The sequence below is a fragment of the Periophthalmus magnuspinnatus genome, chromosome 24, assembly GCF_009829125.3.
Source record: "Periophthalmus magnuspinnatus isolate fPerMag1 chromosome 24, fPerMag1.2.pri, whole genome shotgun sequence".
Taxonomy (NCBI): domain Eukaryota; kingdom Metazoa; phylum Chordata; class Actinopteri; order Gobiiformes; family Gobiidae; genus Periophthalmus; species Periophthalmus magnuspinnatus.
Window position 1 is genome coordinate 15,895,800 of NC_047149.1, and position 26,948 is coordinate 15,922,747.

The window sequence follows — 26,948 nt, forward strand, 5'->3', positions numbered from 1 at the left end:
ACACAGTGGGTGGGAGACGCATTCACAAGAGCTCAGTGGTAAATGTCACATACCCCCTCACCAGGGAACGTGATCACAACCACTCAGATAGGACGTCCCAGCCGAGAATGCCCCTGCTTTGATAATGAGGTGGCACAGCCGTAAACATGCTCACGCCCTGCCATAGCAACCACCCAATGGGAGTCACATTCACATGTTTGGGCAGGGGGCTGCTGGGTAAAATGATGAGAGGAGACAAGGACAAATGATGGATTCACAAATGTCATATTTTTTATAACGAATTATGTGAAGTAAAGAACAGTCAAGCTTTTAGCCATGTTAGGCACATCCAGGGCTGAAATGATCAAAATGATAGTGAAAGTGTATGGTGCTTGAAAACACAGGGGAGCATTTCCTGTGTTACCACTTAGAGATATCACAAGAAGGAACAGAGTATTTTCAGTTTGAGAAAGAACACAGCCTAAATATGCAGAATTTGTGTGTTAAACATTTGTGAATGAAGCAAAACACAGCTTCATGTGTGTTTGTGATGAGGAAACATTATAAAATAGATCTGAAATAGTGCAATAGTGTCTAGGGTGAGGGGAGTCTGGAAGTCCCTGCTTGGACTGCCCCAGATAAGCGGAAGAAAATGGATGGATGGATAGATCCATCCATTTTCTTCCGCTTATCCGGGGCCGGGTTGCGACCGGATGGATAGATGAACTATTTAAATTTGTGATGTTACAATGCTAAGATTTCAAACTCAATTTCATTATTAAAGAAAAGGTTTTGGTATTCATTACCGATTTTGATAACATGATCTACAAAAACACTCCTGTACCAATGAAAAGTCAAATTTTGCCATATTCACGTCATTTTTCCCAGTGTCAATACCTGTTTAAATGAGTATGCAGCTCTGATATCAGTTGTAAGTACTGATTACTATCTGGGTATTAATTATTTTGACAACCCTTATTTGAATGTAATCTGTAGGTAATGACTTAATGATGCTGTTATCCTGAGATAGGACATGTGTTTACTCCTGATCACATCACCATCACAACTGCCTGCTTCTGATAACAGTGTAGTCAATTGTATCACTACCTACAGCTAACTACAAGATCGTTGAGAATCCTTTATTAAATAGATATGACATAATAGATGGTGAATAAATGTGAGCTGTCAAATGTTATAACAATGAATGTAGTTATTGTATTGTCAGGTTATTGTAATCTTAATTTTTTGGATTAAAATCAAATAGTGAACGATGCTTATAACATAATGTAAAAAAAAAAAAAAAGAACCAAAAAACATTTCCATTAAATATTGCAGAGATTATGACTTTTAATTATATGATTGTTGTGGATATTCCTATGGAAGAAAGCAATGGAAACTCCCAAAATATTCAAAATTTTAATAGTTTATGGACCTTCAATGAATGTTGACACACAGAACGAAGTAAAGAGAATGTCATATATCAATTATTTTGTCAAACTTCTTCACATATTTGGTTGACAGGGCTGCTCTATTATCTTCATAATCCAGTGACAGTGTCTTGTGATGAGTCAAGCAACTGTTTTAATGATATAATCTAACTGTATAGCTACTTTGAAACAACATGATTTTGTAGGATTTATATAATTTCATTTTACTAGACACAATGAGATGCACTAGAAAGTACCAGAAAAAATTCCAGATCTATGTTTAGAACTGGGATCCTATTCTTAGCCTGTGGCAAATTTCTCAACAGGTTTGTGTCTTGTTGTAAAACAAGCTCAGTCAATACGTGATTAACTCAGTGATGCAACAGCTGTATAAAGTTGACTTTTAGTGCTTGATGGTAATGGTCTTGACTTCGGTGAAAAAGTGGTAAGAATCCTTTCCCCCTTCGCGTCCCACCCCAGAGTTCTTCATGCCCCCAAATGGCAGATTAAGATCCCGTACCAGCCAGCAATTGGACCACACCAGTCCAGCCTGCAGCCTCCTAGCCATGCGGTGCACCTTACCCACATCCTGAGACCATACTGTTGCTGCCAGCCCGTAGCGCACCCCGTTACCCTTGGCGACAGCTTCGTCCTCGGTGTCAAAAGGGCTGACGCAGGTGACTGGACCAAAGATCTCCTCCTGCATCACTGTGGAGGAGTCGGACAGGCCCGAGATAACAGTGGCAGGCATGAAGTAGCCATTAACATTAGCTGCGGGCAGGTCCAGCATGTCCACGCCCTCTCCGCAGTGCACAGTGCCCCCCTCGGATTTGGCCAGAGCCACGAAATTGCGAACCTGCAACAAAATGTGACATAAATTTTGTTTTTATTACATCATGAGTCTGACCATGCCCAGACATATAGTAATGAATACTATAGGACCAAGTCGTCATTGTAAATGAAAGGTGCTCTCAATTGGTCTGAAATATCAAATAAACAATTACAATAAAAGCATGGGAAAAATAGATCTATGAGTAAATACAGGTACATCTAACCCACTGTTCACTGATTTGACTATAGTCCAGATTATACACTCAAATAAACAAATAAATAACACATTCAATATTTGCTTTGAAACATAATAAATTAATTTTTGTTTTTATTGTGTTTAGCATAAAGGCCAAGGCCCCTACTTACAACACAACAAGGTGTAAATAATTGTATACTTGATTGATGTATGCACCTTTAGGATTTTTAGAGGCAGTTTGCTGTAATTAATTAAACCATGAAGCCCCCTTTGTGTCCATATTGTATTCATATATTATATTGAATGAACACACATTATCTAGAGCAGGCTCACTAGCTGATCATTAATATTCTTGTCCAGCCAGAAGAGATATTTTGTAAAGTTTTTGCCAAGTGCTTATAACAACTGTAAAGAATTTCAAACCTTCTCCAGGTGTTCTCTGCTGATCAGTGCTCCGTTGTTGTTGCTGGGGTCAGATGGTACTCCGGTCTTCCACTTTCTTGCAGCAGCCACAAACTTTTCCAGAAAAGTTTTGTATATACTTCTTTCAACATAAATCCTACTTGTGCACAGGCAGATTTCTCCCTGAAAGCAGAGTGAAAATATAATTATGCTCCTGTATGTGGCATGTGTTCAGAGCGCCCTCATGCGGTCATAAGTACTACTGCAACAGGAGTTTGGATTAACACACCTGATTGGAGAAACTGGAGCGGACAGTTGTCTCGATGCACTGGTCCAGGTCTGCGTCAGCAAAGATAATGGCAGGATTTTTTCCTCCCAGCTCCAGAGAGAGCTTCTTACAGTGAGGGGCGCTGCGCTCTGTGATTCTCTGGGCTGTCAGTGTGGAGCCGGTGAAGGAAACCAGTGGAACATCTGGATGACCGACCAGAGCATCGCCCGCTCTTGGGCCCGTGCCGAAAACTATGTTAACCACTCCAGGAGGAACACCTACACACATAAATAATAACAGGTACACAGGTACCACAGAGATGTTATTTTTTGGTCTGGAATGTACTACAGTATTGAATTCAACTATTTTACATTTATATCATTTTTTTTTTTTTAATTAGTATTTTATTTTTCCACATATTTGAAGAGTAAATTGGCCTGATGGCATTGCCTGTTTGTTCCGATGGAGATAGCATAAACATTTCCATGAAGACCCACCACCATAAAAGTTACATAGTGCATCATTTCCTATAAAAAATAAAATAAAAAAGGTTTAAAAGAAAGGCCCAGTTTTACGATGTATTACTTTCCATCTTGAAGTCTTTTTAGATATAGGTGTTACAACAGCCTATAGTGATGGGTCAAACCACTGACTGTGTATAAAATAGGACTTTTGTTTTTTTTGTTTATATATATATATATATATATATATATATATATATATATATATATATTATTTAGATCCACAACTTAATACTTGTGTTTGAGAATTAATGTAGCTAGAACTATGACCTGTTGGTATGCACTGCCCTCTGCTGTCACCTGAACAACATAACAAATTAACATTCTGTTCATTTCTGTCAATCAATCAATCAATAAATAGGCCTAGCACAATATAAAATGCTTCAATTTAAATATCTTCAATATCAGAACTAGTCACAAAGGATATTACAAATGTGTGGCACCAAAGTATACTATTGTAGGATTCTGGTGCAAGGAAACACACCAAATTATTTCCTGAAAACAAGGGCTACTAGGGTAGGGTAGGTCGTAACTCACGTCAAAAACAAGAATAAAACAACAACAGTCTCAACTCTCAAACTGGGTATAAAAAGGTTCCCAAACAGCCTTGCTGGGCCACAGTGCATGTCCTTGGTCCGTTACTGCACTGCACCATGTGAGGAGCTCAGACCAGCTTTGGCTACAAGTTGTTTGGCCATGTCTCTACCTTGCCCTCTGTGATCTCCAGTTGACTATGGGGCAGCCGTACTGACTTAGCATATCAATGTCCTACACCAGTTTTACATTCAGTTGCACAGCTTAACTGAAACACTTCTGACACCAACGTAGTGTTCTGGTGTAAGGAAACACCCCAAATTACTGCTTGTTGTTTATTTCCTAAATACAAGGCTATAGGCCGCAACCCACACCAAAAACAAGAACAAAACAACAGCAGCCTCAACCTAGCAGAACCTGTCTCCTCACTCCAGTGACAATTTGAGCTATCACATAAACTTGTCGGCATATCACCTAAGTGTCACATACAAAAGCAGTTACATTAACAACAGCACATAAACAGTTAAAAGAATACCAAAAGGTGTCAACCTTGAACTAAACAAAATAAAATATATGCACAAAATATCAGATCATTACACTATTAAGATGCACACATATATGAAAAGTTTGTTTTCTTACCAGCCTTTTGCATGAGCTTGCACATCATCCAGGCCGTCACAGATGTCATCTCACTGGGTTTGGCCACCACAGTGTTTCCTGTGGCGATGGCAGGAGCAATCTTCCAGGTGAGCAGGTACAGGGGCAGGTTCCAGGGGCTGATCAAACCCGCTGCAAATACACATCATTAAAAATCCACACAGGGACATTTACACCATTGTAGACAGTGGATTATTCTTACCCACACCAACAGGGCAGCGAATGGTGTAGTTGAGGCAGCCAAGGTGATCCATTTGACTGCAGTCCGTAGTGTGATGGAGAACAGAGGAGGCAAAGAAGCGAAAGTTGTACACAGATCTGGGAATATCCACATTTCTTGCAAAGGTCACAGTTTTACCTGTAACAGTAGATATAGTTTATTAATGTCCTTTATTTTGTATATACATTTCATTGATAAAACATAGTTTAAACAGAACTGGACCTTGATCTCTGGATTCTGCCTGAGCAAACTCAAACAGTCTCTCCTCAATGAGGTCAGCCAGTTTGTTGAGTATCTGAGCGCGCTGCTCTGGGCTGCGAGAAGACCACTCAGGAAAGGCCTTCTTAGCTGCTCTTACAGCTGCTTCCACCTGCAAACACAACACAACATAGATATACATGCACACACACATATAATATATACACATTATATATATACATACATATACATACATATAATTGTATTCCTATAACTATCTAGCAAATAATTTATTTGGATCCCCATTAGTTGTTGACGTGGTAGCTACTAGTCTTCCTGTGGTCCATAACTAAAAAATATAATAAAATATACATACACTTTTAGAACAAGAGTCCAAAACTGGACTAGTTAATAAAATATAAACCAAAAAAGAGCACTTTAAAAGACATGAAATTACACCTTGCTAACCAAATAAAGTCTTAGCTATTTTTTTCAGACAAATTTTAAACCATCTGCTATTGTTAGCTTTAACAGCAGAGGGTTCCCTATTCCAATGAGTAGCAGCCCTGTACAACTGCATTGCACAAGTTATAGGCACAGGAACAATTATGTCATTCTTTGTTTGTTGCCTAGTGGAGTGATCATAGCCATCACTGACATAAATTATTTTATAATACAACATTTTAAGCTTCTTGTTATTACAAATTTTATAAAAAAGACAAGCAAATTCTTCAAAAGCTTTTTATCCACCAGTAGCCATGATAAAGTCTGATGCATACTGTTAATGTTGAACAGTGCGAGGCTGGACATGCAGCTTTGTTCACTAATACTTGAAGTTTATGAATATCTTTGTTTGGAGACACATGTTCATACCACAGAGTCATAGTCAAGTTGAGTTAATACTAAAGACTGTATGACTTGTTTCATTGAGGTAGCGGTCATAAAGTAGGCCCATCGTCTAATGAAGGATAGCCCTCCCCATTTTGATCACTGTTTGGTTAATATGACCCGACCAATTCAGTTGTTCATTTAAAGTTATTCCTAAAAGATCAAATTCATGTACTTGCTTGACAGGAAAAAGGGAGCAGCAAAGGTTCTACATTTCTTAATGCAACATTAGAACCCAGACTTAAACTTTTGGTTTTAGTAGTACAGTATTTAAATCAAGTTAATTATCATCTACTCAGTTTGATACATGATCCAGTTAATTTTGCAATCTCCTCTTTAAATTACAGGCTTTCTGTTGAACCGTATAATGCAGAGTCATCAGCGTACATTGTTATAGAGCAGGGGTGGGCAAACTTTTTGACACACAGGCCACAATGGGTTCTAAAATTTGACAGAGGGGCCGGGCCAGGATATATATTTATTTATATATGCATACAGTATATTACATTAGAGATTTGGCCTGTAACATGTAGCAAAGCATTAATATTGTAATAAGGCTCATTGTACAATTTGTTTTTCAAATGCATCAATTAAATCTGTAAATTAGCTGCCAACCTCTGAGTCGTAGCAAAGTGACAGCTGATGCTGTACTCTTTGAAAACCACAACAGTTTCTGGGCATATTAACCATACAGCCTTTGATCGGACTTCAGTGTGAATGTTTATCCGTACCTATTTTAATATAATTTGGTCAGGTTCGGCGGGCCGGATTAATAAACTCAAAGGGCCGTGTGTGGCCCCCGGGCCATAGTTTGCCCGTGTCTGTTATAGAGGCTCTATTTAAAACTAGTGGGAGCTCGTTTGTACAGATAGAGCAAAGCAAAGGGCCAAGGCACCTGCCCTGAAGACTACACACTCTAATCATCTTGTAGAAAAATTACCATTAAAATACAGATCTGTTAGTTAGGTAACTCCACCCATTTAATTGCCCAATAAAAAAAACAAAAACAAAAAAGGCAAAGATAATTAAGATTACAATTTGTAAAAATAAATAAATAAATAAATAAAATTAAAAAAATTAAATAAATTAAATAAAATCTACAATTAGACACAATTGACACTGCTTACCGTAACTTTCTATTAGGGCTGCAACTAACCTTTTTTTTTTTTTTGCTTTTTTGGATTAGCTGTTTAAAACACAGAATGCCATGAACGAGACTGTTACAACATGTTACCCAGATAAAGCTCAAGTGTTTATTCATCAAAAACACAAAATGTAGTCTACACATTTGTCATGTTATTTTCATGTAATAATTCCTGCTTTGTCAGAGTCCTAAAACATAAAAAGTGTCTATAACTGATTAGTTGCAATTAATCAAAAACAAACTTAAGAGTCCTATTTTCTATACTGCTCTCCCATGACCCAGATCAACACGCTACTTATTTTGGCACTGCTTAGTCTACTGCTTATATGTTGGCCTACTTTTTATCAACAGAGCCTACCCACCACAGCTAAACTATTTAAATTAAGCCCAAATGAGTCCAATTTAATTCAGTTTTGGCACATTTTGACTTAATAGCCTATTTAACTAGAGATAGACTAAGGGAAGATACAGATACAGTCCTAAACCTTGTAAAATGTGTATAGTATTTGTAGTGTTGTTCTGGGGCGCACCTCCTCTGGTCCACTGTCCGGCACTTTGCAGTAGACCTCTCCGGTGGACGGGTCATACGAGTCCAGGTGTTTTGCGCATGAGACAAAATCACCTCCGATAAAATTCTCCAGAACCAGATAAGAGGATTTCTGCGATGTCACAGCCATGTTGTTAGTGAGAAAGAGGATATGAAGAGGCAAAACACACTGTTACAGCAGGAGAGATAACTTCCGGAGAGGAACAAGGGCTTTCCAAGTTTAACGCAACATTTAATAAAGTTCAAAGAGTGAGCCATGCGCTTCCGGCTAATCATTGTCCAGAGCGCACACATTTGACGCAGGTCGGATTATCAAAATTGGCAAAATATTCAACAAATTCATGACTATAAACAAAAATTAACTATGCAACTAAAATCGTTTCCACTAAGAATGTGTGCATATCCAGTGCCCATGGTCAGTTTTCGTCAACTAATTTCCAGAAGACCTACAGTCAAATTTTAGGGAACACTGACCCCTCGTGGCAGCAATATTGCACTTGGGCCGACTTGGAAAGAAACGGCTGTACCCAAAGCAGTTCTCTTAAAAGGCGCAATATGGAACTTTTCTGATAGAGGATCCATCTCCTGCTTGTCTGCATGGATGAAACGTATCTCCATGGAGACAAGCAGGCGTCATCACCAGGCCAAGATACTGGTCAAAATTGTGTACAGATAAGCCTTCTCAGCTAATATTTTAAAGGTGTTTTAAGCACTAAAACGTCTGCAATTGAATAAATGCTTCATGGATACAAAAAGGTGGTGTACTCCTCCTGCCAAAAAGCAACAGTGTATCACACCAACTAGCATTTAGCTTGAGAATACTTCTAAAATACATGTATATTGTTTGATATTTAGCTACAGGTGACAATTCCCCCAAACTATGGCCATCCTTTCTGACATAGACCAAAAAAAAAAGATACACAAATGATTGGTGTAATAATCATGTTGTAGCCTTGTTATTCACCACATGGAAACTGAAAGTCTGCCGATTCTGAAATAGTCTTTAGTTTATAAAATTAGCACTTCAAAGAAAATGGTGCTGTACAAGTGTTTTGTACAAGTGCTTCAAGTAGTGAGTCTTGATACCTGTCACTTATCGCTCAGGGAGTAAAAAGCATTTGTTCATAATTAGCCCACTGGTTAAAGTACATATTTACATAGCTGTAAGTGCCTCCTCCTATACCATCAGTACTGGAGGCAAGTAAATTATATGTCATTTACATGCAGCAGTCCTCCATGAACAAGTTGATTGACTGATAGATATATGATGAGAGCATTGCCTTAAAACTTTTTGTTACCAATTTTTCAATTTCAATACTTCAATACACAGATACCTGGGAGTTTAAATGTGTTTAAAGGCCAAGAATATACATCACACGGCAATCCGTTGAAGAGAGCGCAGAGTTGTTTTTGTGACTTTTTTTTTTTTCAAATAATATTACTTTTAAGGTTAGTGTTGACTGGAGGAGTCAAGTGAAGCGGAAAGATGTGATGTCATGCTCCCCGTCCATTGAGACATTTTTGTAATTAATTGCATGTCATTGGCAAGTCCAAAGGTGCACTGATACTGGTAATCTTCATTCTTTGATCTGTGGAAAGAAAATATAACATTAATGTTAAGCAAACACTAAATACAAGCTTCCTTTAGGATTTTTCAGGTGAATTAGTAGTATAATGGTATAACTTTCTCTGAGGCTCTACAATGTTATTATGCTTATATTATGTATGAAGATGACACAAAATGAAGTTGATCACTTTCAGCATACGTACGCTTATTTTTCTAGTAAATACAAGAAAACAAATCAATAGCCCGATACAAACAAACTAGTATCAAAACTAGATACTCATTTGAAAAAATACTGATACTGAAAACTGCACCTTAAACTGTGGCTGAAGGAAAACCAGGTCTGTGAGCACTTTTAGCTGCTTTTATTGTATTTTTGTAATATCTATGTTGTATTTGTTGTCTGTGTACCTGCCTAGGGACAACAGATGGAAACTAGCATTTTTTGCTATAATTTGGCATATTTACACTGTTTACAGATGTTCATTAATATGCGCTGTCCCTATCAAATAAATAAATAAAACAAATCTTATTTTTATCTTTACTGAACTGAATCATTTTGGTCTTGATCTTATGAATTAGTACAAGACCACATAATTATATATATATATATATATATATATATATATATATATATATATATATATATATATACATACACATACACACACACACATGTACATACATAAGTGCTTATTTTGTGAAGAAAATTACACTTTATTGTATCAGAAGGAGTAATTTTGTAGTGATGTCAAAAACAACATTGAGCCTTTATTTGAATATCAAAATCAGGTTTGAAGCTTAACTATCCTGATAACACTAATATGTTGTGCTTGGATTAATAAAGCGGTGTATTATATAATAGTATATGTATTAGGGATGCTATACTACTCCAGTCTCTGTGTGCCTGTGTCTTATTCGCAGTTTGTCCTCAATGCATTGGATTTTTCTTTTTGAGCAGATTAAATGACTAAATGAATGAAAATATGATTTAAATTTCAGATAAACACACAAAAGCAATAAGTTAATTTGTTAGGTTCACAATAACGTAACATAAATTTGGTCTGCACAATAGATTTTAAAAGCTTAACATCAGTTATTGGCCACAACACCATATTTGTGGTGCATATTGTCTATTGTCTTCTCAAAAAATGCATCCCTAATATGTCTTGCATAAACACAGTGGTAAAACATCATGATACCTCTGTAACAACCCCAGCAGCGATGGTGGAGCCGGTGTAGCGCAGCATGAAGCGGCCGAGCTCCTTGTAATCCTTGTACAGCTCCAGTGCCACAGGTCTGTGTGTCTGCAGCTCTACTATGGCATTCATGCCTTTGCTCAGACATCTTTGAACAAATACATGCAGTTAAGCATCGTTACTCTCATCATTGCATTTAAGAACAGGCAGAAGCTTCTTACTTTGGTTTCTTTTTGAGGACCTCACCACTGCTCTTATGTAAAACACTGATCAGCTTCTTGATGGTGGCTGGTTCACTGACAGTTTGATAATGCAGCAAAACCTGAACAAACAAACAAAGTCTTTGAATAAAGTTGATAACTTTCCCTAATATGATTGGGACTTACCCCATAATGAAAAGAGTTAAGAATCAATGTCTAAAATATAGTTAGTTACAGTATCCTTAGAGACTTACAGTACTAATAGAGAGCTTGTTATAGTATGTTAAGTAAAGATTGTCCCTTACGAAATGCTTCATTTACTATTAATCTAATCATTTAATTTTAGCTTATCTTTTCTTTCAGCTATTTTTTTTTATTTTTAATTTCTTTATTAAGATTTTTGGACGCTAATAAAGCGACAATTTGGACATAGTGGTTTACATTTTAGGAACTATTTCAAATTTAAATGCTTTTCTTCAATCACTGACACCGCAGCTGCAGGCAGAAGGCTCACATACCGGGAAGCCTTGAGTTATGGGAAATTCTATGTTGAAGAGGAGAATGCGTGCTCGAAATCTGGTGCAGGCTCGGATGGACTCCTTGGGATCACAAAACACACAGCCAACACTGGGACAGGACAGAAATGACAGCATTAATTAAGGCATTTATAAATGAATGCATATTCTGTGTCATACTTGATCTTGATGATGTCCATCCCTGTGAGCGTCAGGCTGACATGATCTCCTGCTGCAGCCCAATCCAGAGGCTCATCGTGGAGAGTTATCCCTGAAGGAGCCAAGAGGCAAATATATCAGCCTCCACAAGAGGGCAGTCACAACACTAGATTTTAGGTTACATTAGAATTAGTTTCATGCTTGCAATTTCAAAAAATTGTGCTATAGTACTACTATAACACTACTATAACATAATATATGTTGAATCCACTGAACCAGTTTATTTCTGTCTAAAAGTCTCAAGATTGTGTCCAGTTTACAGATTTGTTTGGTTCTGTTCTGGTTCTGTCCTGGTCTAGTTGAGGTTCAGTCCCAGGTTTGTGATGTATGTAAAAGTGTAAACACAATGTAATAAGGTTTTGTGAAGTAAAAAGTCAGCTCATAGTGGCAAAAAGTGGAAACTTTTGTGGACAGCTTTTAAAGGTTACAGTTCATTACAAAGAACTGTAAATTATGTGCTTAAATTATGCAAATATGAATTCTCTAACTGAACCTCCACAGTGTTATTCTCGCACACTGATGAGTACTCAAGTTTTTTTTAGAGCTTATCTCATCTTATGAGTAAGATTGCAAGAGTAATTATGTTAGGAGAGTATTATTACACATTCCTAGCAACAGCATTTTAAGCAACACTACATTTACTAAAGAGCAAATTGAATGTTGTGTGTACCTTTGACTGTGCAGGTTTCATTGGGGGGCATGGCCAGGATCCTGTCTCCAGTCTGAACATAACCAGCCTCTATCTTCCCAGTTATACAGAAGCCTGAGCCCTGGTCTGCAAAGATATGCCTCATGTAACAGAAACACCAGAAATGTCCCCACCGTGTCATGTAAATGTACCTTTGAACACATCAGACACACACAGTCTAAAAGGCTTGTCAATGGACCTCTGAGGGGCTTTGAAGGCATCTGTGAAGAAAACAAAACAAAACAGTACAATAAAAAATCCAACATGACAGTGCACTTTTTGCCACTTAACATGAATCATTTTTCGTATGGATTTCTGCCTTTGTGGTCATTACATTATTGCGCAACAACAAAATACAGTTTGACGAGTCAACTATTCCATTGAATATATAGTAAATCTATAGGGAAGTGAGTAGTTACCAATCTGCTCCAGCAGACTGGGCCCTGAAAACCAGGATGTGAGTTCTGACACGGTGCTCCTCGTGGTCAGGTTCTCTCCGGACAGGCCACTGGTCGGAATATAGAAAACATCAGATTCCTGAAAAAAAATTATGTTTATTGTTACATTTATTTCATTTCAGATTAGCACTGTGTCACCACATTTGATTCAACAGAAGTATCATTTTAAAGTCAAATGCACCTTGAATCCTGCCTGCTTCAGAAAGTGGCCCAGCTTGGATGTGATGTCCTGGAAGCGCTCCTCTTGCCAATTTACCTGTTTTAAGTGCACACAAGAGGGTTTCAATATTAACGGAATTAAACACACACACTAATAATAATCAGAAGTAAGCAAAACTAAAATTGGTCTACATTTTATTTAAATCACAGATGTAGTAGTATTAAGTAATTCCTGCAGAACAGTGAAGGCTTTCAAGTTTTAAATTAAATAATGAAAGAGTATAAAATGGGTAAATCTCAAAAAGACTAAAAATAAATTAATGCTCCTTGTGCTTGTCCCAAGCCAAGATAAATTACAAGTTATGATTTGGGTAAGCAGAAATGGTTATATTTAGGTGTGGCCTAAGTTTAGCCAGTAGATTGATGTTAAAATTTAAAATACTTGAAAATATTTGAATCATTTACCATTTTGACCATGTTAAGAATGAGCCTAAAGAAACAACTGTATTGTATTGTATTATGAGAAGGCTGTTTTGTATTGACCTGGTCCATTTTGTTAACAGCCACAGCTAGCTGAGTGACTCCAAGTGAACGGACCAGCAGTGCATGTTCTCTGGTCTGTCCCCCCGCCTCAAACCCCGCCTCAAACTCCCCTCTGCTTGCATCCACCACCATCACTGCCACATCAGCCTAGAAAAAGAACACAAAACATTTACTAATTTTATTTAAAAGTGGAGGAGATGCAACCCCCCTCAGATATTGAAACCATTTAGTCAACACATGAGTCTAAACAGTCATTTGGTAAAAAGAGAAATTACATTTGTGCCCTAAAAGCAGACATACACACCCATGCATGCAATGACATCTTGTGACACCAACACCCAAAACCACCATTATTTCAAATCACGCTAATGGGTGGGGCAGGACCCAGGAAGATGTAGAAAGGACGGTATTGGAGCTCTCCTTCATATTAGGTATTCAGAATATTAAATAAATGCATATCTTATTATTGGTGAGCGTGATACCTGGGCAGCTCCTGTGATCATATTGGGGATGAAGTCCTTGTGTCCGGGGGCATCCATCAGCGTTACCACCTTGGAATTTGTCTCAAACTTGGTCATGCCCACGTCCATTGTCACTCCTCTGAATAAGCACAAAATCACATAAACACATGAAAATAAAATATGGATGGATAAAATGTGAAATCTTGAAATAACTTGATTAGATTTTAAAATAAATATATTACTCGAACTAGACACAAACACCAGAACAGAACACCATGAAAAAGTAGAGATTTGATTATGTATTGTTATTGTAAGCAGTAGTAGTTAAGAAAGTAATGTCATTCGGCCAATAAAAAAAACACCTATGCAAATATGCTACATTCAAATAATTCAATAAAATTTAACTTGCTGATGTAGATTTATATTTTATGATGGGAAGTAAACTATTTCAGGAGTGGGTATACTACTTTTACATAGTTTTTTATGCAAAATCATGTAGCATGTAACTAGTGTGAACATATAGCTTTAGACTTAGACTGTACCTGTCCCGTTCCTCGCCAGTTTCATCCAGAACCCAGGCGTAAGCAAATGAGGCCTTTCCCGCTTTCTTAGACTCTTGCTCGTACTTGTGCATTGTGCGCTTGTTCACATTACCCAGGAGATAGAGCAAATGTCCCATCAATGTGCTTTTACCTGCATCCACGTGACCTAGAGATACAGAGAGGATCAAATCATTACTTTGTATAAATCTAAATACAGCAGGTCTGCAAGATACTTTCAGTTATAATAAAACAAAAACATACATGCATTTATTTAATAGTGAAACAGTACATTTCAGTCAGATGGAGAACCTTGGCATTACTGCTATATATCTAGTTTGTTGTGATACTGATTATTGTGTTACCCAAGAATTTGATAGTGATACTTTTACAACATATTCTGTAAACCCAATACAAAGATAAAAAGATGAAGTGAGGAGAAGGACAGAGTTGACTGGGAGTATGGTTAGAACTGTGTTAGAATGAAAGCTTTCACAGTCTGTGGGAAACAAAAATCCCCGTCAATTTTGAAACTACAGACTCACTTTTTGGTATAGCTTAATGACAATGAGAAACTATGATTAAGCAAAACCAGCTACGGCTCAAAATGACCTGATAAAATGAGCAGCTTATGGGAATAGGTGGAAACATTTTGCAGAGATAATTAATTTTCAACAGAACCTATCTAGTAGTTAAAAATATATCTACTGTATCTTCCGCAGGGGTTTGTGTGATTAAAATATTAGTAACCCTTTAGTTACTCATTAATCATAAGGTAAGTGGTAAGCATTCATAACAGCATACTGATCACTTAGATTACAGTGCTCAACACTGACCGCCCACCCCTCGGTTCCAGAAGTAATTTCTCATTCATTTTTCCCATAGACTTTCCGGAAAAATCTGATATTAAAAGTTTGACAGCTGGCTCAGGACTAATCATCTTTTAATGTACATTTTGAGCTTAAAACAAACATTATGGAGATTAGTTACCACATAGCTGGTTACAGCTAATGGATATATTTGAATGTTTCAAAAAGTCTATAGGAATAATTCATGAAAAATTTACCTCCAGAACCAAAGCAGGCTTTACTTCTGTAAAATGTAGGCTTATGTCTATTACTTAGTTAACCATTAATAAGAGCTCTCGCTAAACTAAAGCACTACCAAAATATGAATTGTTTTGAATATGTTCTAAACTTTAAGGTAATTAATGCCATATAGTATTGCATTGTTGATTCTCATATATTAAGGATATAAGTATTTCATTTATGACATATGTTTAGATGAATGCACTTTCAATGTCCTCCTGTTTTTCATACCTATCACCACTAAGTTTAGTAGAGGTTTGCCGCCTTGTCTTTTCTCCAGCTCGGCCTTGATGTTGATGGCTTGTCTGTTTTTGCTTGAGGATTTGCTGGGGGTGGGGGTTGTGGTGGACTCCTCTCCGTTCCCTTTGGAGGGAGTCTCTGGTGGTTTGGGCTCCGGGGCAGATGTTACTGCAGCGTTTTCGGGACTGCCTCCTCTACCCACTGCGCCGATGCCATTCTCGTCTGTGCTAAAGTAATGCACAGTAAAGTTACTACATGCCAGAAGATGTTGAAACAAATGTATCAGTTGTGTCAGTTACCTGGGCACATCAAAGCCCATGGTCTGCTTCTTTCCAGATACGGTCATGCGGGCAACTTTAGGAACCACCTCTGACTCCATTTTGTTCTGAGAAACGTCCCTTTTAGCTAGAACACAGAAAAGTACAGTCAAAAATAAAATATCAAGTGTTTTTCCATTTAAAAAAAATGATAGTAACTTGCACGTGTTACAAAACGCTTCGCAAATGTGCCAGAGAATTTTAATACAATGGCTGTTGAATGATCTGATTACTTTAGCCCTGGTTACTCACATCTCACAGGTCAAATTTCAAAATAATTGTATAGTCTTACCAATTTGTGCAAGAGAACAAATACTAAAGTGAATGGTAGTTCAGCGTTTTCCACACAATCCATAATCCAGACAATCCATATTTGAATAATTTTATTGGATACAACATTTTGAGAAAATATGTAACCTAATACCAAATGGACGATTAAAAGATGAATAAAGTTACTTCTATATATTCATTTATGATAATGCAAGAAACAAAACACATCTTAATTTTAAACCAATGTATTGCTTAGCTTGTTTTTGACTGAGGGGCCTCTGCAGTCTCCACTACTTTGGGAAACATTGGGTTGTCCTTTGTTTCGGGGCTTCCTGGGTTTTACAGCATAGATCACTTATTAGTATGACAGCTCCCATATAAAGGCATTAGGTGTACTTTTTTTTTTTCCCCCAGGTCATGATTAAATGGTTTGATCTGATAAGCGACATTCACCGTGTAGTAGTGCAACTTGAGGTCACTGCCATGTCATCCCTGTCTCACATGGCCAGCAACACCACTCATATCAGCCCTGCTTCTGATTCATTTAGATGGAGGTGCAGAGCCAAGCCTACTGCATCTGAACAGCACTCACATCCTGGCACTCACAGGGTTAATTTCAGTAGTGACGGTTTGCCTGGAGTACGTAAGAAAAGCAGTGACAAGATGTTTTCAGGTAAAGAGTCTTTAGTCAGCACCACTAAAGAAGGGGTGACAAACTTACAATAATAATTTAAATTCAATAATTGTGTGATTGTGCCAAAAAAGACATATATATATATATATATATATATATATATATATATATATAATATCATGTGCCAACCAGTGTCTAGTTAGCAAAGCAATTGTCGCCTCCTGTGCTGTGCAAAACTTACTAAGAAATTATGACAACTTGCATCAATATATAAAGTCAGTGTTTCTCAAACAGTGGTACTCAGTCTACTGGTGGTAGTTGGGGGTTAGGTGTGGATTAAAACCAGTGTAGGCATACATTTGGTTTAGGTTTGGTGGATTGGTTGTGCTATACTTTTTCTGTTCTGCACAATAAAACATATGGGCCAAAAATATTTAGTACGAAATGGAGGTGAAGAGTGGAGGGGAAGACATTCAGCAAATTAATCACATCTGAGTCCAGCACAGACTCAGCTATATGTGCTACAGTGTAGACAACTAGACTATGGTGCAGCACCACATCTTCCATGTGATCAAAGTCACAATAATACTCTTATATGCAATCTTATGAATAAATGAAATCATCATTATGAATATACCTCCAAAATGGCATCCCTGGGTCTAAACTTTTACAATCATTTGATAATTAATGGTTTGAAAAGCATAACTCTATACATTACTTTGTGTGCCACAGTAAACTCACACAGCCAGCACAACGCACAAATAAAACTGGCAAACTATTAATGGATGTTCTTTTCCTCCCTACTTTCTGAATGACTGCGTCTTAAGAAAAGTCCCTGTCATTCTGAAACAGTGACACAAATGAAAGCAGGAGCTGCTGGCTGAAAAGTTTCATATTTATAAAGCCAAACATCACAAACATATTAGAGGCTTCAAAGTGGATTCACAGGAACAAGTACCACTGAAGGGTTCTTCCTGCAGCTGGGCTGCTATATAGTACCTTAGTCATATACAGATACATTATACAGACCCCAACCAAGGCATTAGACATCTCTCACAAAAGTAATAGAGCATTTGATGGTGCAGCTAGTTCAGCTATTCCCAAATGGTTAACTGGGTGTTTTATTGATTTTTTTTCCTCATTGTGGCTTGAGTCTTAGCAAATGACAGAGTAACCTGGAATAATGCAGGTTTCATAGGATTGTGCAAGAGCTTAACAATATTGCAACATATGGTCTTTGCAATAGCACTGCCATTAATGCAATTATTACATAGAAAGTAGAAATAATTCTTCACACAATGCAAAAATAAAACAGGAATGAAGTTTGATGACATAAACATTATAAATAATTATTTGAAATTAAACCCCATCTACAACATACAAATACATCTAAACATTTTAAACCACATCAAAGTATTGGTGCTAATAAGAACATAATTTCTTCTGCTTGTCAAATAATGTAAAAGGTCCTTTTCCAGTTGTGGCACCACCAATAGCACTTCAACCTATACTCTTATCTTTACTACGTTGTTAATGAGGAAGAACCTCTAATAATAATATGTGCAATTGCCTGGTGTAACTGCAATAAATTATACTGCATGATAGATGTCTGCAATCAATTGCAAGAACTTGGAAGAAGCTACAGTCATGTAAACTTTGACCCAAGGATTGGTCTTAATAATATATTTGAACATGTTTAAAATGTGCACTGAGAACCATATCCTCACTTAAAAATGTAAATTGCAAATCCAATTATGATTTGTTTGAAATTACATGGATGATGATCACAGTAATCCCCAAACCCGGAACATAATTTTCCTTCTTACACCCTCAATGCCAAACCATCTCTTCCCTATGCTTTTTAAACAACCACTTTTCTAAACAATCAGGCAAGTTGTGTTGTCTAACCACCCTTTGTTCACACAGCCTTCCTGAGAACAAAAAAATGATTTGAATTGTTTGCAGTTTCTCTTGACAAGGCTTAGACTGGTGAGTAAACAGTTGAGTCCTTCCATCCAGGATTTCTCTGGTACAGGGACCCTTGCATTGACTAAGCCACGGTGAGTCATTTGCACACCTTTGCCTCAGGGTCCAACTGAGCACTGAATAAACGGAGCACGCCCAGGATATGCAAATATGGGCCCTCCCCCTTATAAACGCAAGTGTGCAGGTAAGTGATGTGACAATGATGGTGGAATACAAGTGGGTGATGGGATAACAGCCAGTCTAGAAAAAAGTGGTTGTGCAACTTAAAAAGTTGAGCACACAGATAATAAAGGATAAAGGACTCATGGTCTCATTTGCACTGTTTATCTAACTATCAATTTAAGCCGCTCTAGGGATCTTTAGTAACTGTAAAGGCAATCAATCATACAGAGTTATCTGTGTAATTCAAAATTGCAATTTAGATGTTTTGATCCGCAGAAAAATGTAGGATCAGATGGTCTCTCTCTGCAGTATTCAATGACATTACTGAATTATTGCATAGAAAGAAGGAACATAAAAAAATAAAACATAAAAACATTTTAAAAAAATAGTGTAATATTTAAAAATTGAAGGTTTAACATAAAAACTTGCACCAAAGTCTAAATAAAATTTAAACTACATTAAAGTATTGCTGAAATGCCAGATAAAACATAATTTCTTCTGCCCAGCAGAGAATGTTAAAATGACATTTTCCAGTTGTGATACCACATCACAAAAACAGCATTTGTGCAACAAGTGCTCTGTGCAGACATGCTGCTTTAAGTCGCACAATGATTTGATCTGCCAGGGCCTTTGACAGAGCTGTGAAAGCACAGAGACGTGATCAGATTTTCCTACGTAGGTGTTGAAGACCGGCTGTGCTCCATCTAAGCGATTGACTGTTGTGTGACATTTGCTCCAAGAGTGCAGCTTCCTGCACAAACCCACACACTGGTGTCAGACAGTAAAGGACTCAGCTAAAACTGGACAAGCCACAGTAATTTATTAACACAGGATCTAGAGATGGCTATATTGCCCAATCGATATATTTAGCAAATCGGCTTAAATCTCCAAAATGGGCCGATATTTTGTTTTGGTTGACTTGCTGCCTAGAACATACTCACAAAGCTTTATCTTAACACTTTAATGGAAAGAGATTGCTGCATTAAATTTGATACAACACTCTCTTAAAGGTTTATGGTAAAAAAAGGGCTGTGGGTGAGTTTGTAGTCAATTTAAAATACACAATTTGAGGAAAATTATCTAAATTGACCCTACATAGGCACCCAAAAATATCGTCAGAACTTATCGGTTGCGTTGGATTCTTAATTCTAAATAATCGGCATCGGCCATGAAAAAGCCCATATTGGTCATTCTCTAACAGGGTCAAGGTTGTTACTGTAGATCCTTCCTCACAAGGCAATGGGAATATACTGAAGCCACAAACTCTAAGTAACCAGTCCAACTCTATTTGACTATATTCAGTAGATTGCCTCATGTTTTTTAACACTGGGGGTCCTGTTCACTTTGCTGTCCCCTCTCTACACCTGCCCATGACTACACAAGGGAGAGTCTTCAATAGAAAAGCTTAGGTAATACTGTGAAAAGTCAATAGACCAATTGTTAATATCATGGGTAAAAAACAAACAAAAACATTGTACATGGAAATATTTCATTCTAAAAGAGCATTCGTTTTTATTTCAAAAAGGGAAAACACTGTAAAAAGGCAAAATGGCTAAAACAAAACTAATTATAAAGCAAAAATATGTTCATTTATAGTCTTCATTTACATCTAATACATCTGGTAAAAAAGGCCTCTTCGAGTCTGTGTTTGAAATACATACGTTTATTCCTTTCGCTCATGGGAAAATCTCCAGGTGTCCCCAAAACCAAATTGTCAGCAGTAAACCAGCACAATGGTTAAACTGATCCATATTCCAATGTCTGCAGCACACCTGCAAAAATCAACCTCCTTTTGTCAAGTTCAAAGGTTTTGCTAGCAAGAAAAGAGGCCATACATGTGCTTCAGTTTTACAAAAGATAAAAAGCTATAAAACTGATTTAAAATATTAAAGTATTTAAAACTGCTTTTCTCTATTTTCTCTAAATACGGCCTTAATCTTTACTTGGAATTGGATGTCACATCAAAAGTAAGGCATGTGTGTCATTGTGTTATGTTAGAATTACATACTCATAAAATGTTTAAGATAGATGTTTTGGTCCATAGGATTTCCATTATGTTTGATAAGAAGAGCACAAAATAAAATGTTTACATCCCAGTGTGTTACAATTTCCATATTTATACACTCATCCATCCCTTCCTACCTGGTGAAAGCCTTGCTCTGATTGGACCGAACAATATCATCTGGTGAAGGTGTATCAAATAGAAATGGAGTAATTCCTTCAATAGACACCATCTTCAATGTTCTTGCATATTGTTGTTTAATTTTACGAGACAAAATCTTTTTCTTGTGGCCTTGGAAAGAAAGCGTCTGCGCAAATAGTGAAGGCTTAGCAAAAACTGATGAATCAAGTCCCAGGCCTGAAGGACACGAGGAGGGTGAAGAGAGGTTGATTTCAAAATGGCGTTGCCCCAGTTCATGTGATTGAGAAATAAGTGCCCCTAGATCTATGGGCTGATGGACCTTAGTTGCTTTTTGTGGTTTGTCATCGTCATCATTATGTGCAGTCCCTCTTTGTGCAAAGATGCCACCCTCCTCTGGTTTTGCAGGTGAAAGCAGCAAGCTGAGAGAGTATTGTGACCCATTTGAGGTGACTGAGGTTTTGCCTTTGTGTTCTGCCACTGCATGTGGTACAACACACAGCTTGGAAAGACTTGGTGGCTGTTTTAGTAAGCTTGATGCAAACTTTGTGCCAAGAGTTAATACTGGATTGCTTTGTTTTTGATGCTGAAATGCTAACTCGGACAGAGAGACTAGGCCACATGAGGATGTTGAGGTAGCTGGTTCAGGGCTTTGCCTGGTAGAGTTTGTGTTTTGGTGTTGTGATGCCAGCTCGGAAAGGGAGACTGTGGGAGAAACGAAACTCTTCCCAAACGACAGATTACCATGTGGTGCAGAAACAATATTCAGATTTTGGGGGCTCTGATTTGAGTGCTCTTGCATTAAATCTGCCAGTGACAGACCTGACTTTGAATCTCCTGTGAAACCTTTGCATTTCACTTCATGATTACTGTTTTGTGAAAGAGAAGAAAGACTAGAGAAACCAGGAGGTAGCGTTAATGGACAGTTTCTTGTAGTGGGCTTGAGGTTGGCTAGTGACAAATTGTTCAGTGAGACTGTCAGCATAGAAGGCATTGAAGTATTTGGACTGGAAGACATATTTAAAGATGCTAAAGTTCCTAGCGATAGAGAGTTGGAATTGAACATTAACGATGGTGATGTACTTAAAAAGGAACCGCTTGGACTTGACTCTTGAGTTTTTGCATGTTCAGACATCAGCTGTGCCAAGCTAGGACCACTGCCTATAGCCATCCCAATACTTTGACTTTCAGGGCATTTTTCTACTAATCTAGGAGACATGTCACTTGTTGTGGGTTGTACAACAGGCAATAATGTGTGTTTGGAACCAGGTGACATATGAGTGTGAGAGGCTGACAAAAAGGCTCCTTACCTTAACAAAAGCCCATTGCAGTTAATAAGAAGAGATCGAGGGAAGGACCCGCAGGTGAACGTGAAACAGCAGATCAGACAAAAAAAACAAAAGAAACAAGAAGGCACCTTGTTAATGATTTGATACATATTTTATATCCACATGATTAATAGGGATGGTCAATATTCTGTATATAATATTCAGTGATGATGATATGCAATTACTTTCTTTTGGGGTAAAAGTTAATTTGTAAACTCAACTATAATTTAACAGATATTTGGCCTCACACACATATATATAGATCGGTATCAGCAAATATCAGTGAAAAAAAAATTTGAATACGGCTAAATACATTAATATTTTCCATCCCTATACTGATTGTACTATAATGAAACGAATAACTACAGAAATAACAAAACATGTGCACTATAAAAAAAGGAGGCAGTTTTCTCCTTGGGTGTACCTTTTTCAGATGCAGGTTCTCTCCTGACTCTCTGTGGTAGAGGGGCCATGTCCATACCAACTCTCACCACATCTTCACTGGTACTTTTAGGAATTGGTGCCAGTTTGGAGTCTCCAGACAGAACTGCATCCAGCGCCCTCTGCGGGTCAAATCCGTGTTTCATAGCAGCTTCACTCAGGACTGATTCAGGCAATGCATCTCCCAGAACAGTCCGCATGTGGTCCAGGCAGGAATACAACTTGGCTAGAGAGTGCAGCACAAAAATCTGTTACTGTGCGGTTACAAAAATGTAAATCCAATTACAAATGCAAAGGTAAATGTACACTATGTGAATTGTCTGGTTTTTTGGGGTTATTTTTAATTGGAATTAGGACAGTACCATATTATCAATGCGTCTACAAAAAAGTTTCCACATAAATATGCCAGAGTTAGCACTGGAGCTAAATTTCATCCGTTGTCCTAAGGCAGGTGCAAACATGAAACATTCAATATGAAAACACAGACATTTAGACATTACACCAGTCAGACATAAACACACAACATGAGAACACAATAACATGATATTACACTATTTACAATAGAAGTGCCTCAGTCTAGAGTATAAAGAGCCCAAGACAAATGGATAGTCATCTATGAGTCTATGCAGTCTCCTCTTGTTAATGCTCTGGTGTTTATCCCAGTATTATTTTCTTTATTAATAAAATCCTTTAAAGGTGGAGGAGCAAGCCCATTTAGAACTTTAAAAATGAGACAAGCATTCAGGAACATCTGATAACTTTCAAAATCTATGATATTGTACTTCCTCAAAATGTTTCAATAATGATAGTTTAAAGGCTTTTTATCTAAAGCTTTCAGAGTTTTCTTAAACAGAGACTTTAGGGGCTTTAAAACACTCTCAGTAGTCTAAGACCATGTGGTATGACAGTAGTTAATATGACGAAGTATCATTGAGTGCATATAAATCTTTGCTGTCTCTACTGTTAAATGAGGTCTTATATGCTTAAAATTTGACAAGTTAAATTTGATTGCTGCCTGGAATGTTTCACAGTATGGTATTAATGGTGGTATAGTGTTAAAATATATTAAACTGTGAGTGGGGTCTCCTCTGACCCGTAACTTTGTAGCGTCGCCTACCGGTCTCCATGGAGATAGAGTTAAATACCATACTTTGAAATGTTCAGAGCTGTAACAACATCTCCATGGAGACAAACAGGAAGCTAACCCTTCACAAGAAAAGTTACAAAGTGCACCTTTAAGTAGAAGATGTGTTAAGTTACCTTGATCAAGGGGGTCAAGGTTATGACTGACAGTTGGGGACATAGGGACATCATCATCCTCATATTCTTCCTCCTCTAGCGTCTCCTCCTTTGGGGCTTGCAATTCCCGGCGTGAATAAATGAACTGATTTGCTGCAACAAGACACTTCTGCTTAATTATTGTGTTATTATGAACATGTCATCAGTACACTTAAATCCGCACAAACCTGTTGCTGGAGAGATGCAGTAATCATCCTCCACAGATTGTCCATACATGTCATCATCTTCGAAGTCTAACAACAAATAAGTAAAATGTTGTTGTTATTTCCATTGACAGAAGTACATTCATTGGGGTTTATGTTGACGTAATCTAAAGTTGGCTACATAATACATTGTAACAGTGTAAAAGGTTAGCAGACCATTAGTCAAACATCAACAGATTTGTTGACAAGCTACGATATTCACTGATCAAAACTTCCCTATCAGAAATCTAAACGTAGTTTTACGGGGCATGATATGTCATTTAGACGTGGAAATGTATAATCAAAACAAGTGACACGACATATGCTAAGCGAGCAGCTGCCTTTGCTAATATAGACCACAGCAAGTTAGCTTCTAAGCTAATAACTGTTTAGCTGTTTACGAGCTTCCCACAGCGTATTAACTATTTGAAATGTTTACCTTCATCATAGTTGTAACCTCGGACATTCCTGTGACGAGACATTTTGTTACTAAGTGTTTCTCCGGCTCCGGTTTCAGTGTTTTCGGCTCTCAGATTGTGGTGACATGTGTCTCAATGCCCGGCTGCCATTGCTCCTACTGCTCAATGGGAAAGTGCAGAGGTAAGCGTTTGACTTTTACACTAAAATAATAAGAGGTTATTTCAAAGTATTGTATAGGAGTTTATATATTGTCCAGTCAAAGCATATATTTATACATGAAATTAAGTAATAAAATATAGCCTATTTTTAAAACTTCTTTTGTGTCGTCACTTCCGGATGTAATGCCATCTGCTGACTGTTTGCTTGACCATGGAGGAATGTATTAAAATAGATGCTACCACAAAATATGCAGATTACATTCTATCACCAAATCACTACTATTACTACTACTATCTGCATATATTAATGTTAATTGTACATAAGTCTAAAAGGCCTAGCATGAGCTCTTAGATTTTCTGATATTTGTCAAAATAGTTTTATAATTCACAGTGCCTCACTCTACTTCCAATCTTATGCTGCACCACTATTATGCATATGTCCCGTGGTTACAGACAGACACATCACAGCCATATAAATCATTGATGCCAAAACACATGACTGCATATGGCTAAGAACTAGCTGCACCAAAACTGAGATAGGAAAGAGGGCTTTTATCTGTTTTGCTTCATAAAAATGGAATACACTCCAAGGAAAAGCAAAACTGGATACATCGGTGACACAATGACAATTTAATAATCTGGTAACAAACTTTTACACATACGCCTGCACCTGTTTTAAATATTTTATATGGACTTAAACATTTGTTTGTTTTGTTTATTTTTTTCAGCTTGTATTGTATTTTAAACAGGGCACCCATGGAAAAAAAGAGCCCATGTGGTCTCATTGGGTTCCCCTGTATAAATAATGATAAATAAATGAATGAATATTCACTACCAGCAATAAGTATTATTATTATTGTTATGAGAGTTAGGTTGCTTAATTGTTTGTTTAGCAGTAATACATTATGACTTTTCCCCCTTTAAATCTTGTTTGCAGGTGTAAGCCTGTGGTTTTGAAAGCACTGTCCTGATCTCATTGTTGATGGAAGAGACAAAAAAGGTTGTGCTCAAATCTGATACAACAGTGATGTAGGTGAAACATACACCTGCATCTGCAAGTGAAATTAAATATGAGGTTTGTAGTGTCTCCCTGGCTAAAAATAGAGCTTCAATAAAGGGAGACATGCACTTAGGTAATTCCAAAGCCTTTTTCAGTGTGAATAGCTCAGGTTGCTGAAGGCCAGTATGACAAATACGTACCCTGATTGACAGGTTAGTGGAGACAATAGGAGCAGTTTTTATTATTTGTTGTACTAAACACTGTTTGGTTACCTCTGTGCAGTGTGTGAATACATTGAAGTGGGTGGAGGTTTCCCCACTAACCTTCCATTTCCTGCATTTGTCTTTATATCTACATATCAAAATAAACAAGAGCACATGTACATTTAAGACAAACTTTACAAGGTCACACAACAGGTGTGAAACAGGGAACTCTTTCTTTACTACGATGAAATGTTTCTAGGACAATTTAAAACCAAAGGTGAACAACACCTGATATGGAACAGAGATGAGGTGTGCTGTATTGAGAGAGTGGAATAATAGATATCACATGGGCAAAAATGACAAGTGAAACATAACTAAATGTGTGTATCAAGCAAGTCTGGTGACACACAAATCACACTTATAGTGTGACTTTTCACACCTATGCAGTATGCTTTTTCTTTTTAAATACAACAGTAGGCATATACCTACTGATTGCGACAAACTTTCACAAGTTGATACCAAGCTAGATATGTTATTATATTACTAAGACCTACTAATATTAATATTAAGATGCACAAAAAGATTTGTTTGGACATCACATAGTGGTATTATGTGGATTTAACAGATGGGTGGACAGATTGAAAGCATGATGAGCTTATTAGTGGTGGGTGTTTGTAGAACAATATATTTCATTCAAGAAATACAAAATATTACAAAAGATAT

At 37.4% G+C, this 26,948-nt stretch overlaps 2 protein-coding genes across 3 annotated transcripts; both read right to left on the reverse strand.

Annotated features, from left to right (window-relative positions):
* Positions 1-1,381: 1,381 nt before the first annotated feature.
* aldh8a1 (aldehyde dehydrogenase 8 family, member A1) lies at positions 1,382-8,056 on the reverse strand. The gene is made up of 7 exons (XM_033991110.2): positions 7,796-8,056; positions 5,258-5,405; positions 5,018-5,173; positions 4,798-4,947; positions 3,125-3,381; positions 2,857-3,018; positions 1,382-2,262 (listed from the first exon to the last, which is right to left on the reverse strand). The coding sequence occupies exons 1-7, from the start codon at positions 7,940-7,942 to the stop codon at positions 1,810-1,812; spliced, it is 1,473 nt and encodes a 490-aa protein (XP_033847001.1). The 5' UTR covers positions 7,943-8,056; the 3' UTR covers positions 1,382-1,809.
* Positions 8,057-8,799: 743 nt separating this feature from the next.
* On the reverse strand, positions 8,800-25,104 carry hbs1l (HBS1-like translational GTPase). Of its 2 annotated transcripts, XM_033990730.2 has the most exons (18): positions 24,884-25,104; positions 24,430-24,495; positions 24,224-24,355; positions 22,947-23,189; positions 15,985-16,090; positions 15,677-15,912; positions 14,361-14,526; positions 13,840-13,957; positions 13,358-13,504; positions 12,837-12,911; positions 12,617-12,734; positions 12,350-12,418; positions 12,180-12,284; positions 11,471-11,561; positions 11,294-11,402; positions 10,797-10,897; positions 10,579-10,723; positions 8,800-9,401 (listed from the first exon to the last, which is right to left on the reverse strand). In XM_033990730.2, exons 1-18 carry the CDS (start codon positions 24,924-24,926, stop codon positions 9,390-9,392), a joined length of 2,082 nt encoding a protein of 693 aa, XP_033846621.1. In that variant the 5' UTR covers positions 24,927-25,104; the 3' UTR covers positions 8,800-9,389. The 2 variants fall into 2 exon arrangements, with proteins under 2 accessions (XP_033846621.1, XP_033846622.1); XM_033990731.2 differs by lacking the exons at positions 8,800-9,401; positions 10,579-10,723; positions 10,797-10,897; ... (9 more) ...; positions 15,677-15,912; positions 15,985-16,090 and adding an exon at positions 20,532-22,499 and having other exon boundaries at positions 24,884-25,064.
* Positions 25,105-26,948: the final 1,844 nt, after the last annotated feature.

Coding starts and splice junctions, on each gene's coding strand:
- aldh8a1 (XM_033991110.2), bottom strand. CDS start 7,942: ATGGCTGTGACATCGCAGAAATCCTCTTATCTGGTTCTGGAGAATTTT. Junction 4,948..5,017: donor TCGCTGCCCTGTTGGTGTGG/GTAAGAATAATC, acceptor GTGTATTTGCAG/CGGGTTTGATCAGCCCCTGG. Junction 2,263..2,856: donor GCAGAGAACACCTGGAGAAG/GTTTGAAATTCT, acceptor ATTTTGTTGCAG/GTTCGCAATTTCGTGGCTCT.
- hbs1l (XM_033990730.2), bottom strand. CDS start 24,926: ATGTCTCGTCACAGGAATGTCCGAGGTTACAACTATGATGAAG. Junction 24,356..24,429: donor CTGCATCTCTCCAGCAACAG/GTTTGTGCGGAT, acceptor GTCTTGTTGCAG/CAAATCAGTTCATTTATTCA. Junction 12,285..12,349: donor TGTGTCTGATGTGTTCAAAG/GTACATTTACAT, acceptor ATATCTTTGCAG/ACCAGGGCTCAGGCTTCTGT.